Source organism: Ranitomeya imitator, chromosome 8, assembly GCF_032444005.1.
Source record: "Ranitomeya imitator isolate aRanImi1 chromosome 8, aRanImi1.pri, whole genome shotgun sequence".
Classification (NCBI taxonomy): Eukaryota; Metazoa; Chordata; class Amphibia; order Anura; family Dendrobatidae; genus Ranitomeya; species Ranitomeya imitator.
The window spans coordinates 173,117,059-173,133,753 of record NC_091289.1 but is presented as its reverse complement, the minus strand read 5'-3'; the positions used below and the strand labels follow the sequence as shown (position 1 = coordinate 173,133,753).

Here is a 16,695-nt window from a genome sequence, read left to right as displayed (position 1 = left end):
CGTCCTCGGCATCCCCGCTTCCCCTAGCAACGGCTAACCACGCCCACTGAATTTCGTTCCCGCCCACTCTCCTGGTGACGCACGACGCACGTCCAGACGCCTGTTGTTATTCCACGATCCCAAGATGGCGTCGATCATGGAGGGTCCGCTGAGTAAATGGACAAACGTGATGAAGGGATGGCAGTACCGCTGGTTTGTGCTGGACTACAACGCCGGCCTGCTCTCTTACTACACGGTGAGTGCTCAGCGCTCGGGGCGCAGTAGTTATATCGCTTTTCCGTGGTATGTGAGAAACGTTGGGCTGCTGTCCGGAGCCAGCCAATCAGAGCACAAATGGGATAGGGCTTCAACCAATAGGGATGGACTTATGGTATGTTTGCAGCCAATGAGTGCACGTTCCCGGTCAGTTCCAGCCAATGAGGGTGAAGGCGGGCGTTATCTGGAGTGTACGCTGTCCGCGGCCTCACGCCATGTTGGTAGAGGCACACCTCTGTCACCGCCGCCTCTCTCCACGGGACTGACCCGAAGTCCCGGACTTTACTGCACGGAGAGCCGTATTACAATCACTATTCTATTTAACGACTTTACCACAGAAGGCTGTAGGTGAATACAGTCACCTAAAATATTAATTACAAAAAAAGTTCCAGGCTGAGAGTGACAGGAAAAAATAATGAAGAAAAAGAGATGAAACAGGGTTTTTTTTTTGTTAAAATTTGATATTGGACTGGATAATCATGATCCCAAGTCATTTTTACTGCACCACGAATGGCAGAAAACAAATCTGGAGATATATCTAATTTTTTTTCTGTATACTCTGTGTTACACTATTGCTGTCTGAGAATCTGTCAGTGAGCGCACTGTGACAGTCTGGGGATCTGTAGAGTTGGGTGATGGAAGTTCGGGTTCTAGTATCTGACCCGAACTACCTCCAGAACCTTCTCTCTATTTCTCACTCTATATAGCTCTGTCTCTAGCTCTGTTCAGGTTCGCCCTTCTAGTAATCTGAGAGCAGCATGATGTAGGGGCAGAGACCCTGATTCCAGTGATGTCACTTACTAGGCTGCCTGCAACTAAGCCACCATTTTTTTTTTTGTTTATCATGATTTGGTTAATAATGAAGCTTCCTGTAGCTGCGGTTAGAAAACTCCCCATCTCCATGTCAGCAGTTGGAGAAGGCAGCGTTCTGTAGCATCGTGTAGGCAGTACGCAATGCACCAGAGTTCATTCACTTGTCATGTCTGTACACATCCAGAGCAGTCCTGATGTGACCTTAGCCCCCCGTACACCTCACATATGTTACGAGGGAGGGCTGCTATGGATTGGCGTTTTTTTTTTTTTCTGCTTAGGGATACTGACCCTGGTTTTTCAGAAGGACAAATTTATAAAAATACCGTATATATAATATCACATACATTTTTTGACCATCAGAGTCAACTAGCTGATGTATTCCCTGGTACAAGTATACAGTGCCGTACATCAGGGTGTACAGCGGCTATGTAAAAATTTTACACACCCCTGTTTAAAATAAATATATAATTTTTTTTTTTTTTTTTGTCGTATAAATAGATCGTACCAAGAAGAATAATTTCAGAACCTTTTCCATCTTTTAATGTCACCCATAATCTGTACAAATCCATTGAAATCCTTTCAGGTGGGAAAAAAAACAGAACAAAAATAATGTGGTTGCATAAATATGCACACCCTTAATCTAAGGGTACCGTCACACATTGCCATTTCGATCGCTACGACGGTACGATTCGTGACGTTCCAGCGATATCGTTACGATATCGCTGTGTCTGACACGCAGCAGCGATCAGGGATCCTGCTGAGAATCGTACGTCGTAGCAGATCGTTTAGAACTTTCTTTCGTCGCTGGATCTCCCGCTGTCATCGCTAGATCGGTGTGTGTGACACCGATCTAGCGATGCGTTCGCTTGTAACCAGGGTAAACATCGGGTTACTAAGCGCAGGGCCGCGCTTAGTAACCCGATGTTTACCCTGGTTACAAGCGTAAAACTAAAAAAAAACAAACCGCACATACTTACATTTGGGTGTCCGTCAGGTCCCTTGCCGTCTGCTTCCCGCACTCAGTGACTGCCGGCCGTAAAGTGAAAGCAGAGCACAGCGGTGATGTCACCGCTGTGCTTTCACTTTCACTTTACGGCCGGCAGTCAGAGTGCGGGAAGCAGACGGCAAGGGACCTGACGGACACCGATAATGTAAGTATGAGCTGTTTGTTTTTTTTTACGCTGGTAACCAGGGTAAACATCGGGTTACTAAGTGCGGTCCTGCGCTTAGTAACCCGATGTTTACCCTGGTTACCCGGGGACCTCGGCATCGTTGGTCGCTGGAGAGCTGTCTGTGTGACAGCTCTCCAGCGACCACACTACGATTTACCTACGATCACGGCCAGGTCGTATCGCTGGTCGTGATCGTAGGTAAATCGTATAGTGTGACGGTACCCTAATACTTAGTTGAAGTACCAATTTATGACAGCATTCAGTGTTTTGGGGCAGGAGGCCATCAGGGTGTCGCTTCTGGAACTGGCAATGTTTGCCCAGTCTTATCTGTCACATTGCAGGGGGCATCTACTGTGTGCAGCGCCCTCTTCAGGTTACCCATAGATTTTCATTTCAGGGCTGGGCTGTGGTTGGGCCATCCCAAAACTATGATCTTCTGGTGAAGCAGTTCTCTTGTTGATTTGTAGGAATTCACGGTCAGTGACTGCTGAAAGGAAAAATTCTTCTCATCTGTTTAGCAGAAGCCTGAAAAGTTTGTTGCAATATTGACTGATATTTGGTACTGCTCATAATTCCCTCCACCTTGACTAAAGTGTCCGGAGGCCATGTACACACAGAATTTTTTGAGCCGGTGCTCTTTCTAAAAAAAAAAAAAAAAAAATTAAAAATCACTTAAGCTTTTAAAAGACTTTATTTATTTCTAGTGTAAAAACTACATTGCTGATCATATCTTCAGTATTTTTAATGTTTTTTTTTTTTTCTTGAAAAGGTTTTTTTTAATAAAAAAAAAAAAAAAAAGGAAGGGCATGAGACTTTTGAGGAGGCTCCTAATTGGACGGTGCCTAGTTTGGAGTGGATTTAATCAGTAGACTTAAAAAAAAAAAACCTCTCCAAAAGCTGCACAAAAATGAGTGTTTCCTGGATTAGATGTGTGCCTTTTCCATGTCGGTGACACGTCAGTGCCGTGGTGCCACGGAAAATACACATTTGGTGTAATGGAATTAGCTAGGAGTTGAATAAGCGCATAAGCCGCACCGTCCTGCAGATTTGCACGAGTTGTCATTCGTTGGGTTTTGTTACATTGTAGGTTTACCAAGTGAAAGTCTAGATTAGTACGTAAAAGAATTGAGGGCAGATGCATGCTCCGTGAAACCGAGCGTGCGTATGGGGGTAGAGAAGATTAATTTGAGCTTCCCTGGTGCAGCGCTCGGTCCTCTCTGCAAGCCGGTCTTCACTTCTTCATCCAACATCATAGTCACTAACAATATCATCATGTTGTGGTGTCCGCAATGCCGGATGTAGAAGTGAGGATCGCCAGCCACGGAGGATCGGACTGGACACTAAACCAGGGTCAGGGTTTTTTCGCAGACAGAAAATCATGGAGATGTGTCCAGTTTTGATCCAAGGTCAGAACAAAATCAGTAGTGCAAAACTATGGCTCCATGACCAACTCCGACAGCGGTTGGATGACACTGATGAAAATCACTGATTAAACTTTTATCTTTTTTTTCTCGTACATTAGAGGCCTCGAGTTGTAATATGCTGCAGGTAATGGCCACCGCAGGCCGGAGAATTTCTCCTTTGGGCTTAAAGCTGCTCTCGTCGAGTTCTTCGGGAGGAAGACACTTCAGCACACGCCACCGTCTCTTGTCGTGAAGTGTCTTTCTAGTCATTTCCTGAGCACAGTTTGCAAAGTTTCTGACCTCCAGCATTTTTTTCTCATTTTTATTAACTAATGCTTCCATGTAAAAATGATTCACTGTTCATATGTTCAGTTTTTTGAGCGCCTTTTAAGATTTTCAAAGACACTAAGTGGTTAAAATACGATACGATACGATACACTTTATTGATCCCGTGGGAAATTATGGTATCACAGCAGCACAACTTAAATCATAAAAAACATAAAGGAATTACATAGTTGACATGACAGTTTGTTGACAGAAGAACATTATACATTAGAATAGGACATACACAACGAGTGAACTGGAATGTAGAGAAATAAGTAGACTTTATTCGGACTCCCATGACAGCACTACGAGAGAGGGGATCCGCCCTTCAGGAACAGGAAACCTACAGATACAAAAGGGCGGTACCTCTCCCCATGCATCAGTTGGTTTCCTGTTCCTGGAGGGGCAGGATCCTACAGATGAATCTCGTAGATGGATCCCAGGCCGGCCGGTCGAATCAGGTAGCGGGGGGGTCTCCTACCTCGACCGGTGCGGAAGCTCCTGGAAGACATCACGGTGGTCCTGGCTGGACTGCACGTCAGTGATGTAGACAGCAGGGAGCAGAGTCCAGAGGATTCCTGATCTCCGTTAGCGCCGGCGCCGGTAAGTATATCGCTCCTTCGGTGTGGTGGTGCAGCACGGTGGTGATGTAGCGGTGCCAGGAGGGGAACGCTATCCGGAACGCTGCTGCGTGCTCTTCGGCGTCCTGCATCGCTCTCAGCGTTAGCTGGAGCGTTTCCGGTGCAGTGACGTCGAGGGGGCGGAGTCAGCAGGCGTTTCCGGTCTCTGGGTGACTGCGCATGCGCAGTTCATCCAAGATGGCGGCGCCCATCGATCCTGAACGCCGGTCTCCTCACACACTGCGCTGACCCCCCAGATGTAGTCTCATCAGCCGGAACCAATAGGAGTGGCGCCAGGCAGCCTGCTGACCGGATCTGAGGGGGATTTAAGCAGGAGCTGGGAATAGAGCTCTGCCTTTGGTCACATCCACATCATGGAGAGTGATGGTGAGCGGCAGCTTCAGTTGCCGGAGGACGTGCGACAAAAGCCCACGGAGAAGGAGCATGCCAGAAGTGACCAGTCCAGCCGTAAAAGCTCGTCCAAGCAGGGATCCAGAGCATCGACTGGCAAAGAACCCCCTCGTGTTCCGGTACCTTTTTTGGCGTACACTGGTAAGAGATCTACGTGAATGCTCACTCAGTGACGCGGGCCCCTTATACTTTGTCATTTTAGGGAAAGAAAAGTGCAAAGTCGAAACATAAGGAGTGTGCCCTGTGTGAAGTCCCGTTACCAGATTCTTATATTAAAAAATTATGCGCCTCCTGTATACAACAGACGGTGAGGTCTACAGGAGTGGAGGGGTTGAGTGACATCAGGCTAGATAGATGGTATCACCCTTATTGTCCTCCCCTAGGTAGCGGAAGAATCTGCTTCTACGGCTAATCTGCGTGAGATGATCCGTACAGAAGTAAGGGAATCCCTGCGGTCTATGTCCCAGGCGGGGAGTTCAAAACAGAGAACCTCGGTGATCTCTGATTCATCAGAGGAAGATAAGGATGAAGGTTCCTATGGCTCAAATCTCTCTTCCTCGTCATCAGAAGAGGAATCTGGCCGATTCTGTCTGCCTCTGGACCGAGTAGATAAATTAGTTAAGTCGGTCAGAGGTACGATGGGCCTAGAAGAACCTAAGACTCCGCTTTCCCGTCAGCAACTAATGTTCAGTGGTTTGGAACACAAGAAGCGTAGGTCCTTCCCGGTGAATGATAAAATTCAAGACCTGATTCTCCGGGAATGGAAGAAACCGGAGAAGAAAGGCTCATTACCACCAGCCTTAAAACGCAGATATCCCTTTGAGGATACGACTGTGGATACCTGGGACAAGGCCCCTAAATTAGATGCTGCGGTAGCAAAGGCATCAAAAAAGGCCGCATTACCTTTCGAAGATATGGGATCCCTTAAAGACCCCCTTGACAGGAAGGCGGATACCTTCCTTAAAGGTACCTGGGAGATGGCAGCCGGATCGTTGAGGAGACAGATCATTTAGGACTATCATTAACCTTAAATCCCTGAATGAATACCTGGTTAAAGCCACATTTAAAATGGAGTCAATCAGCTCTGCAATTAAAATGTTGTTCAAACACTGCTTCATGGTAGTTGTGGACTTAAAAGATGCGTATTATCATGTTCCTATCCATGAAAACTTTCAGAGGTTTCTACGTGTGGCGGTGTCTATGGGGGGTATTGTTCGACATTTTCAATTTAGAGCCCTTCCCTTCGGCCTCTCAACGTCTCCCCGAGTATTCACTAAAGTAGTTGCGGAGGTCATGGCGCATTTACGTGAATCTGATATCCTCATAATCCCTTATCTGGATGATTTCCTGATAGTTGGGAACTCAGCAGACCATTGCCTTGCTCAGGTAAAAACAGCTATATCTAAGCTAGAGAATCTGGGCTGGATCGTGAATTATGAAAAATCCCGATTACAACCCCTAAAAAACCAGAGATTCCTAGGTCTGCTGTTAGATTCCGAGTCCCAACAATGCTGTCTTCCAACTGATAAACTGCGCCATATCCAACAACAGGTATTAAAAGCAATTAAAGAACCAACCATGACTCTTAGACAGGCTATGTCCTTGTTAGGTTCCCTAACTTCCTGTATTCCCGCCGTCCGTTGGGCCCAGTTCCACTCCAGACCTTTACAGTTTGACGTACTGAATTATGACAGAGTCTTACAGGGTTCCTTGCAGGGTCAGATGACATTGAGTCCAGAGGTTCTGACATCTCTTAGATGGTGGCTAAGGGAAGACAATCTGTCAGCAGGAGTTCCCTGGGTGACTCAAGTGACTCGGGTAGTTACGACGGACGCCAGCCCCACAGGGTGGGGGGCACACATGGGTGACGTGGTAGTCCAGGGTCTATGGGACCCCCAAACATCAGCCTCTTCTAATCAAAAGGAGTTGTTGGCGATTGAATTATCAATTAAGGAACTCCTCGTGTATCTACAGGGTCACCATGTCAAAATCCTCTCCGACAATCAGGTGGCAGTGGCCTACGTGAATCACCAAGGTGGAACACGCTCCGAGTCCCTGATGGAAATAGCGGACCGCCTGCTCCAGATAGCGGAAAATCATTTTCTATCTTTAGCAGCAGTACATATAAAAGGGAAGGAAAATATAAAGGCGGACTTTCTAAGTCGAAACACCTTAAGACAAGGAGAGTGGTCTCTGAACACAAAAATCTTCAACCAGATTGTCCGCAGGTGGGGTCATCCAGAGGTGGACCTATTTGCCAACAAGGACAACAGAAAAACGAAAAAATTCTGTTCCTTGAATCCCAGGGAATATCCGCTGGTAGTGGATGCCTTCCTGATCAGATGGGATTTCCGGTTGGCTTATGCGTTTCCCCCGCTAAACCTGTTGCCTCTGGTGGTCAGAAAGATAAGGGAGGATCAAGCGAGAATCATACTGATCGCTCCGTTCTGGCCCCGAAGGGCTTGGTTCTCCTGGCTCAGGACCATGTCGGTGGAAGACCCCTGGGTACTGCCAGACATCCCGGACCTACTTCATCAAGGTCCGATCAACCATCCACAAGTGAAGGGTCTACATTTGACGGCATGGTCTTTGAAAGGTCACTGTTAAAAAACAGAGGATTTTCTCCAAATCTCATTGATACCCTTATGAAGAGTAGAAAACTCATAACAACTAAGATCTACTCTAGAACTTGGAGGAAGTTTCTGGCCTCTTCAAATTTTAATATCGAAGAGGGTTTACCAATCAACCAGATTCTAGAATTCCTGCAGAGAGGGCTAGAGCTAAATCTATCCACGAGTACGCTAAAAGTACAAGTCTCAGCCCTAGGGGCCTTATTTTCTTGCAACATTGCTGGTAATTATTGGGTATCAAGGTTCATCAAAGCAGCTAGTAGATCCAGACCTATACACAGGAATAGGTCAATGCCTTGGGATCTTAACCTAGTCCTCTCAGCCTTGACTAAAGAACCGTTTGAGCCTTTACATTCAGCCTCACTTAAATTACTATCCCTCAAAACAGCATTTTTGGTGGCAATTACATCTGCTCGTAGGGTAGGAGACATACAGGCTCTTTCTAGGCTGTCCCCCTATACAGAGTTTCTACAGGACAGGGTAGTCCTCAGACCAGATCCAGCTTACTTACCAAAAGTGGCCTCAGAATTTCATAGATCTCAGGAGATAGTTCTACCATCATTTCTCCCTAATCCTTCTAATTCCAAAGAGGAGTTACTCCATACGTTAGATGTTAGGAGATGTCTCTTAGAATATATATCAGTCACTGATGCTTGGAAGAGAGAGGAGGCGTTGTTTCTATCTTTCCAAGGTCCCAGGAAAGGTCTTAGAGTGTCGAAGTACACGCTAGCGAAGTGGATTAGGGAGGCTATCTCTCTGGCTTATACTGCAGGTGGAGGTCCAGCTCCGCAGAATCTGAGGGCACATTCCACTCGGGCCATGGCTGCATCCTGGGCTGAGAGATCTGGAGTTTCCATCGACCAGATATGTAAGGCAGCTACGTGGTCATCCCCTTCCACCTTTTTCAAGCACTATAGGTTGGACTTGGGGTTCTCTTCTGATCTCACCTTCGGGTTAAGGGTGCTACAGGCTATAGTCCCTCCCTAAGGTAGTTTACATCTCTGTAATTCTCTCGTAGTGCTGTCATGGGAGTCCGAATAAAGCATTAAGCTACTTACTGGTAGCGGCATTTTTCGGAGGCCCATGACAGCACCCTTAGTTCCCTCCCTATTCACGTGGGGGTTGCACTTCCCATAATGTATATAATGAGATAGATAGATCTCACGTGTGGTATATAGTTCATTATGATTGATTATTTTTGGACATAAACTGTATATAATGTATGTTTGTGTGCTACTAACCGCGGTAGTCCTCTCAGGCTCTAATATACAACTGATGCATGGGGAGAGGTACCGCCCTTTTGTATCTGTAGGTTTCCTGTTCCTGAAGGGCGGATCCCCTCTCTCGTAGTGCTGTCATGGGCCTCCGAAAAATGCCGCTACCAGTAAGTAGCTTAATGCTTTCACCTTGGTGGTTTAACCCTAATGTTATTATTGTACATTCCCATGGCAGTTGGCACAAACGATTTCCTATATTTTTCCTTCTTACACATCAGAAGTATTAGCCGGTTACTGAAGGTGCTCTTCTGTCTCATGAATAGCTCATATAATGGATGTGCATTATTGTTCATAATCGCCATACACTTTTTCAGAGTTCTTCTCTCCACTACCTCCCCAAAAGAGTCCAGATTACAGCCAACAGCAGAGCTTGCCTTCTTAATAATCTTATTCAGCTTATTAGCATCAGAGGCCCGCACACTACTACCCCAGCACGTGATTGCAAAAAAGATGGCACTTGCCAAAATAATGGATCATCCAAGTGGAAGCAGCCTGAAGAATGGACCGTTCAGGTGGAAGCTGCCTTCTGAAGAATGGACCTTCCAAGTGGAAGCTGCCTTCTGAAGAATGGACCTTCCTAGTGGAAGCTGCCTGAAGAATGGACCTTCCAAGTGGAAGCTGCCTGAAGAATGGACCTTCCGAGTGGAAGCTGCCTTCTGAAGAATGGACCTTCCGAGTGGAAGCTGCCTTCTGAAGAATGGACCTTCCGAGTGGAAGCTGCCTTCTGAAGAATGGACCTTCCGAGTGGAAGCTGCCTTCTGAAGAATGGACCTTCCGAGTGGAAGCTGCCTTCTGAATGGACCGTCCGAGTGGAAGCCGCTTGAAGAATGGACCGTCCGAGTGGAAGCCGCCTGAAGAATGGACCGTCCGAGTGGAAGCCGCCTGAAGAATGGACCGTCCGAGTGGAAGCCGCCTGAAGAATGGACCGTCCGAGTGGAAGCCGCCTGAAGAATGGACCGTCCGAGTGGAAGCCGCCTGAAGAATGGACCGTCCGAGTGGAAGCCGCCTGAAGAATGGACCGTCCGAGTGGAAGCCGCCTGAAGAATGGACCGTCCGAGTGGAAGCCGCCTGAAGAATGGACCGTCCGAGTGGAAGCCGCCTGAAGAATGGACCGTCCGAGTGGAAGCCGCCTGAAGAATGGACCGTCCGAGTGGAAGCCGCCTGAAGAATGGACCGTCCGAGTGGAAGCCGCCTGAAGAATGGACCGTCCGAGTGGAAGCCGCCTGAAGAATGGACCGTCCGAGTGGAAGCCGCCTGAAGAATGGACCGTCCGAGTGGCAGCCGCCTGAAGAATGGACCGTCCGAGTGGAAGCCGCCGCCTGAAGAATGGACCGTCCGAGTGGAAGCCGCCGCCTGAAGAATGGACCGTCCGAGTGGAAGCCGCCGCCTGAAGAATGGACCGTCCGAGTGGAAGCCGCCTTCTGAAGAATGGACCGTCCGAGTGGAAGCCGCCTTCTGAAGAATGGACCGTCCGAGTGGAAGCCGCCTTCTGAAGAATGGACCGTCCGAGTGGAAGCCGCCTTCTGAAGAATGGACCGTCCGAGTGGAAGCCGCCTTCTGAAAATTGGACCGTCCGAGTGGAAGCCGCCTTCTGAAGAATGGACCGTCCGAGTGGAAGCCGCCTTCTGAAGGATGGACCGTCCGAGTGGAAGCCGCCTTCTGAAGGATGGACCGTCCGAGTGGAAGCCGCCTTCTGAAAATTGGACCGTCCGAGTGGAAGCCGCCTTCTGAAGAATGGACCGTCCGAGTGGAAGCCGCCTTCTGAAGGATGGACCGTCCGAGTGGAAGCCGCCTTCTGAAGGATGGACCGTCCGAGTGGAAGCCGCCTTCTGAAGGATGGACCGTCCGAGTGGAAGCCGCCGCCTGAAGGATGGACCGTCCGAGTGGAAGCCGCCGCCTGAAGGATGGACCGTCCGAGTGGAAGCCGCCGCCTGAAGGATGGACCGTCCGAGTGGAAGCCGCCGCCTGAAGGATGGACCGTCCGAGTGGAAGCCGCCGCCTGAAGGATGGACCGTCCGAGTGGAAGCCGCCGCCTGAAGGATGGACCGTCCGAGTGGAAGCCGCCGCCTGAAGGATGGACCGTCCGAGTGGAAGCCGCCGCCTGAAGGATGGACCGTCCGAGTGGAAGCCGCCGCCTGAAGGATGGACCGTCCGAGTGGAAGCCGCCGCCTGAAGGATGGACCGTCTGCTTCTTTTAGCCACTCAGCTTCTTTGGAAACCTTAAGCTGTTAAAAGAGGCTCTAAAGCGTAAGCAAATTTGAAAATGCATATTATCATTCTTTTTAGCTTATGTTTAGAACTTTTTCAGGTGGGTTATGGAGTGTAGCCACCTGAGGACGTGGTGTGCACATACTGAGCCGTCACACTGGACTCCTGACATGTGCAGCGTCCTAAAGCAGAAGTGCGAATACTTTAGAAATCATGTGAAATATTATTTGCAAGTCATTTCCTTTGTGTACAGAAAATGTTATATGTTAGCTGCACAACCGATCTAATAACACTAATGCATTAAGCCCCGCTTTGGCCCTTAACCTTTGCTGCATCAGCTTTTGTGGGACTACAACTCTCAGCATTCCCTGCCTGTGCGATCTGCATGCTTGTGATCTGGAGCTGGCTTCTTTTCTAGGAGCGGTGCAGCCTCTATAGCCGCTGACTCCTCGTACATTATTAATGTCTGTGCTGCTGAATCCTGTCCAAAAATCCTTTCCGCTAAGTGTTGTGTATCCTGTCTTGTGCGTCTGTCACATGGCGTTTTCTGGCTGCCGTTCTTGGAAGGGAAACTGTTTTTTTCCATCTTTTCATTTTCAATTTAAAAATAAAATTCTCTGAAATTAATTGTTTTAATATTTATCTCTCAAGGGAGAGCGTGGATTATAGTGTTTGTCCTTAGCGCACCTTTACAGCGCTCGTGCGTTATACTGCCGGAGGCGGTCAGGCGCTGGAGCGCGGCGTTGCTGTACGGTGCCGCGAGGGTCCTGTTCTCATTAGTTACTATACTCTATTTGAGTTTATTTACTACCACAACTATCGTCCAGTGCGCAGGAGCATTGCAGACAACACGCGTAGGTACGATATGAAACCTGTGCAAAGAGGTATCCCATAATATAACGATATGGTATATTTATAGGATCTGCCATATCCAGTCATGGAGAGACCCATCTGCACGCCGGGCGCTCAGGCTGTGGAGTCATTACTCATATTGTGTACGTGTCCCATTATGAAATTCCTAAAGTTGGGGATGATTGCCTCAACAATAGTGATGAGCGAATGTGCTGGGATAAGGTGTTATCTGAGCATGCTCGGGTGCTGACCCAGTGTCTTCTGCATGGTCGAATAATATGCTTGAGTCCCCATGGCTGCACGTTTCGCGGCTGTTCGACAGCCACAACACATGCAGGGTTTGCCTGACAAACAGGAAATCCCGGAGCCGTGGGGACTAACATATTATTAGAGCACTCCGAAAACACTCTGTTAGTACCCGAGCATGCTCAGATAACACCTTATCCCAGCACGTTCGTGCTTCACTACTGACAATCTAATCACACAGTGTGGATTTGACAAAGGAGGAGGGAGAACTGATTACCCCCTTTAACTTCTTGAGGACATGGCTAATTTGGGGTAATTTTTTTGCTTAAAACTGCCTTTCGAGATTAAGAACTTCAATGGTGCAATGCAAGGGCTTGTTTCTTCCAGCATTTTTTTGGGAGAGAATAGAAAACAACTCCCCAGTCGACCCAGTAATGTGGCCCCTTCATTCTGAGAATTTGTTGAAATCCAGTAATTAAAGGGGCTTTCAGCTTAAAAAAAACAAAACAAAAAAACCTGTTACAGGTGCTGTTTTTATTGACCTTTCCATAGTCCAGTACTTGGTCTCTGTGGCTGCTCCGGCTTTCTGTTTTTGTCTACAGCCTTAATGTCACTGCAGACAATCGGTGAGCTCAGCAGCTCGTGCTGTCTACTCGGGCAGAGCTGCTGAGCTCATTGATCGGCTGCAGCAGTGCGGACAAGAATAGACACTATGAGCGACGGCGGAGACTCTGCGCTGGACAAAGTGTTCAGCCGGTGATTAGGAAAACCCCTTTAAAGGGATTTTTCTAGTAAGAATAAGGTGGTACCTATCTACAGTATAGGTGATAGCTTCTAGATCGGTGCGGGCCTGACTGCTGGGACCCCCACAGATTGCCGGAACGGGGGACATGATTGGTCAATTCCGGCTGGAGCGGAACCTCTGCCATTTGGCACATGACGATCGCCCGGCTGGCACTTTTTTTTTAAATCGAGGACCGTACTTGATGTAAAAGCAATTTATCAGCAGTGCATCGAGCTTTATAATAAATCAATCAACCAATTATTGCAAATACAAACCATATAGTGACACAGTTGGTTTATCAGCTTGTCGTAGGCGGCATAGGGCTGACGAGCCATTCTGGGTAATGGCACATGGACAATTACAGCGCCGGCTTTTAACAAGAGCATCGATGCATAGTAATGAAGCAGCCGGGATCTGGAGATTGCACATTGTATAATGGCTCATTCCCATTCTCTTCATTATTATGCACCAACGCGTCTGAGTTTTAATCGCTTGTGTAAAATTAGCCACAGTCAATGCAGGCAAGGCCGCTGCCCGTGGTGCCATCTACTAAGGGTAGCCACCCTGTCAGTTGGTGCATTACCCTCTAGGCTGCGTTTCCACCATGATGTTTTTGATGTTGCAAAATTTCTGCACTTATTAGGTAAATTAGTTGTATTTTTTCTTTTTATGCATTTCTTTTTTTTACGTTGCAGTTTTTCTTTTTTTTTCTTTTTTTTTTTTTTTACCTACTTTTATTTTTGATACATTCTGGTATTTGGCTTTGACAAAACTTTGATTTTAGGAAAGCTCTCCTATGAGGATCACTGTAGAAAAATACACCCTATAGATTCTGCGATATCAAGGTGGAATCTACCGCAATTCCAATGAATAATAGAAATTTTCATTTCTTTTTCAGTCAAAAGACAAGATGATGAGAGGATCTCGGCGCGGCTGTGTCCGTCTCAGAGTAAGTCCAGACTCCCATTATGCTGGTTGGGTTATGAAATGTCTTTTTTTTATTGTTTTCTCTGACTCTTGTGGATTTCTACCATGACCGGTGAACTCTAAGTAGTCTTCCTCTGTCAACATTTCCTGCACGGACGATCATTCCTAAAGCATAAGCGATATGCACTGTCCCCGAGGACAAGACCCTATGTGAGTAATGACCATAGTCAGAAACCACAGTATCTTACTGTGCAGGAGCTGCAAGAATGAAATTCACTTTTACCGTCATGCTCCGCACAGAGTGGTGTTAAAGGGAATCTGCCTTTTTCCCCTTTGTAAACTCTCGCCACCACCTTTTCTATCAGTTTTTTTTTCCACTTTCCCATGACCCCTGTATTATTCCTTTTGCTCTTCCACGTACCTGCTGAAAGAAAAAAAAAATCCTAATGGTCTGTTGGATGCATCCTTTGTCCACCACTCTGATTGGACAGGTGGATTAGCCAAATCTCGCACATGCACCATGACTTAGAAGACTGGTGCAAGCGCAGAGGATCCCTTTCCAATGCAGCGCAAACAGGCATGCACCAGTCTTATGTGCAAGGACACAAGCATGAGACTTACCTGGCACACATGTGTAAGTCGGAGACATGGAAGGGGCGGCGTTAAGGCCTCCATACACATTAGACTGTTGTCTACTGGACAGGTTCAAGCGATGGTCTAATTTGTATGGGGGCATTGGACAAATGATGGTCTGCAGATATTTTGATCGCGCATGTCTGATTTAGGTTCACCAAAAAAAGCAATACATTTTTATTATAAAAATAGACCAACACAAAATACAAATAACGTAGCAATTTGGTAATCTGAGATGAATACATAAGTTGACACCCCCCCCCCCCACCACCACAGGAAGCCCACGCGAAACATGCGTCGGGGTTGCTGACATCTGTTTTGACACAGGAAGCATTGGGTAAGCTTTAGGAATATATCTGACAGCTTGATGTGTATTATTATCGTACTTGTATACTTTCTTTAGGAACTATTCACCCTCATTTTATTTTAATTTTTTCCATTTGTATCATCTATTTACTATGAATAGGTGAAGTTACGGTACATGATTACTATTATTGTCAGTTCATGCACTTTATATTTACCCCTAGTAATACTGCCCCTCTATACATGAGTTTAAGACTTGAGTCTTCTCTCTGATATTACGATCTTATTGATATATTATTTGTATTTTGTCTTAGTCTATTTTTGCAATAAAAATGTATTAATGAACTTGACTCCACATTCTCTGTAGAAATTATAAACCAAAAGAATGTTAGTCTAGAATAGCCTAAGTGGCTGGAGTGAATATTGCCAGAGCACTTAGGTCATTTTTTTAGAATCGCAATTAAAAAAATGTGGTTCTGTAGCCTCTTAGGTCCTATACTATTTGCCATTGTGGTGTAATTTCCACTTGCATATTAATTTGTAAAGAGGACCAGCCACAAGTTCAAGGAAATTGAGTTAAATACCTCGTAAAAAATATCTCTGAGCTCCCTTGTTCCTGATGTTTTTTTCCATTTTGTGACATTTCTGGTTTACAGCCCACTGGTGTTTCTTCAGAGTCTTCCCTGGGGGGGGGGGGGGGAATAATGAGAATAGTTGAATTCTTCAATGTTTTTGCTTACAAATATTGATTAGAGAGGACCAGTCATTTGCCAACTACCTTGGAAAAAAAATCCCTGAGCTCCCCCGACTGTTTTTTTTTTTGGTTTTGTGTCAGGTTAATATTTGCTGCTTTAGGCTTTACTCACAACCCAGTACGTTTGGTCAGTATTTGTGTGTCAAAACCAGGAGTAACTCCAAAACACAGAAAAGGCATCAACCTTTCAATTATAGTTCCACTCCTGGTTTTGCCATGCAAACACTGATGCAAAATACTGACCAAATAGTGCACGCCTCAGGGCTCTTTCATATGTCAAAACTCTGCCTGCAGACCAGCTGGGTGTTTCTTCTCAGTCTTCCTTGGTGGGTGGGGGGGGGGCGTGTGCTTTTACACCTCTCTCCCAGATACTGCCAATCACAGCTCAATCATGTCTGAGACTGATAGGCTGCTACACCACCTGCTGAACTGTGATTGGCAGCATCTGGGAGAGAGGTGTAAAAGCACACGCCCCCCCACCCACCAAGGAAGACTGAGAAGAAACACCCAGCTGGTCTGCAGGCAGAGTTTTGACATAGTGCACGCCTCAGGGCTCTTTCATATTTGGTCAGTATTTTGCATCAGTGTTTGCATGGCAAAACCAGGAGTGGAACTATAATTGAAAGGTTGATGCCTTTTCTGTGTTTTGGAGTTACTCCTGGTTTTGACACACAAATACTGACCAAACGTACTGGGTTGTAAGTAAAGCCTAAAGCAGCAAATATTAACCTGACACAAAACCAAAAAAAAAACAGTCGGGGGAGCTCAGGGATTTTTTTTCCAAGGTAGTTGGCAAATGACTGGTCCTCTCTAATCAATATTTGTAAGCAAAAACATTGAAGAATTCAACTATTCTCATTATTCCGTCTTTATTTCCATCTCCTGGTTCTGTTTCATGGATATTGTGGCAAACTACTGCCATGTGCAATTGGCACACAGTAATGCGGCCCGGTCTCCCGTGAATTTGCTCCATACAGCTGTATCGACACTTGAGTCCAGAATAGCGCAGCAATGGAAAGGTTTGCTTTCTTGCGGATGATCGGATGGATGTACTTTTCCAGGATGCACCAGACCAGGATGTTT

General features: G+C 46.7%; 1 protein-coding gene across 2 annotated transcripts in view; it reads left to right on the top strand.

Moving 5' to 3' along the window:
- Positions 1-81: 81 nt before the first annotated feature.
- Positions 82-16,695, top strand: part of OSBPL9 (oxysterol binding protein like 9) — a 91,671-nt gene continuing 75,057 nt past the window's right edge. The window contains exons 1-2 of one of the 2 annotated variants that reach the window (XM_069737920.1): positions 82-235; positions 13,894-13,944. In XM_069737920.1, coding sequence (XP_069594021.1) covers positions 125-235; positions 13,894-13,944 — 162 coding nt within the window. In that variant the 5' untranslated portion in view covers positions 82-124. The remainder of the gene's footprint in view (positions 236-13,893; positions 13,945-16,695) is intronic. The other variant, XM_069737915.1, reaches the window with a different exon arrangement.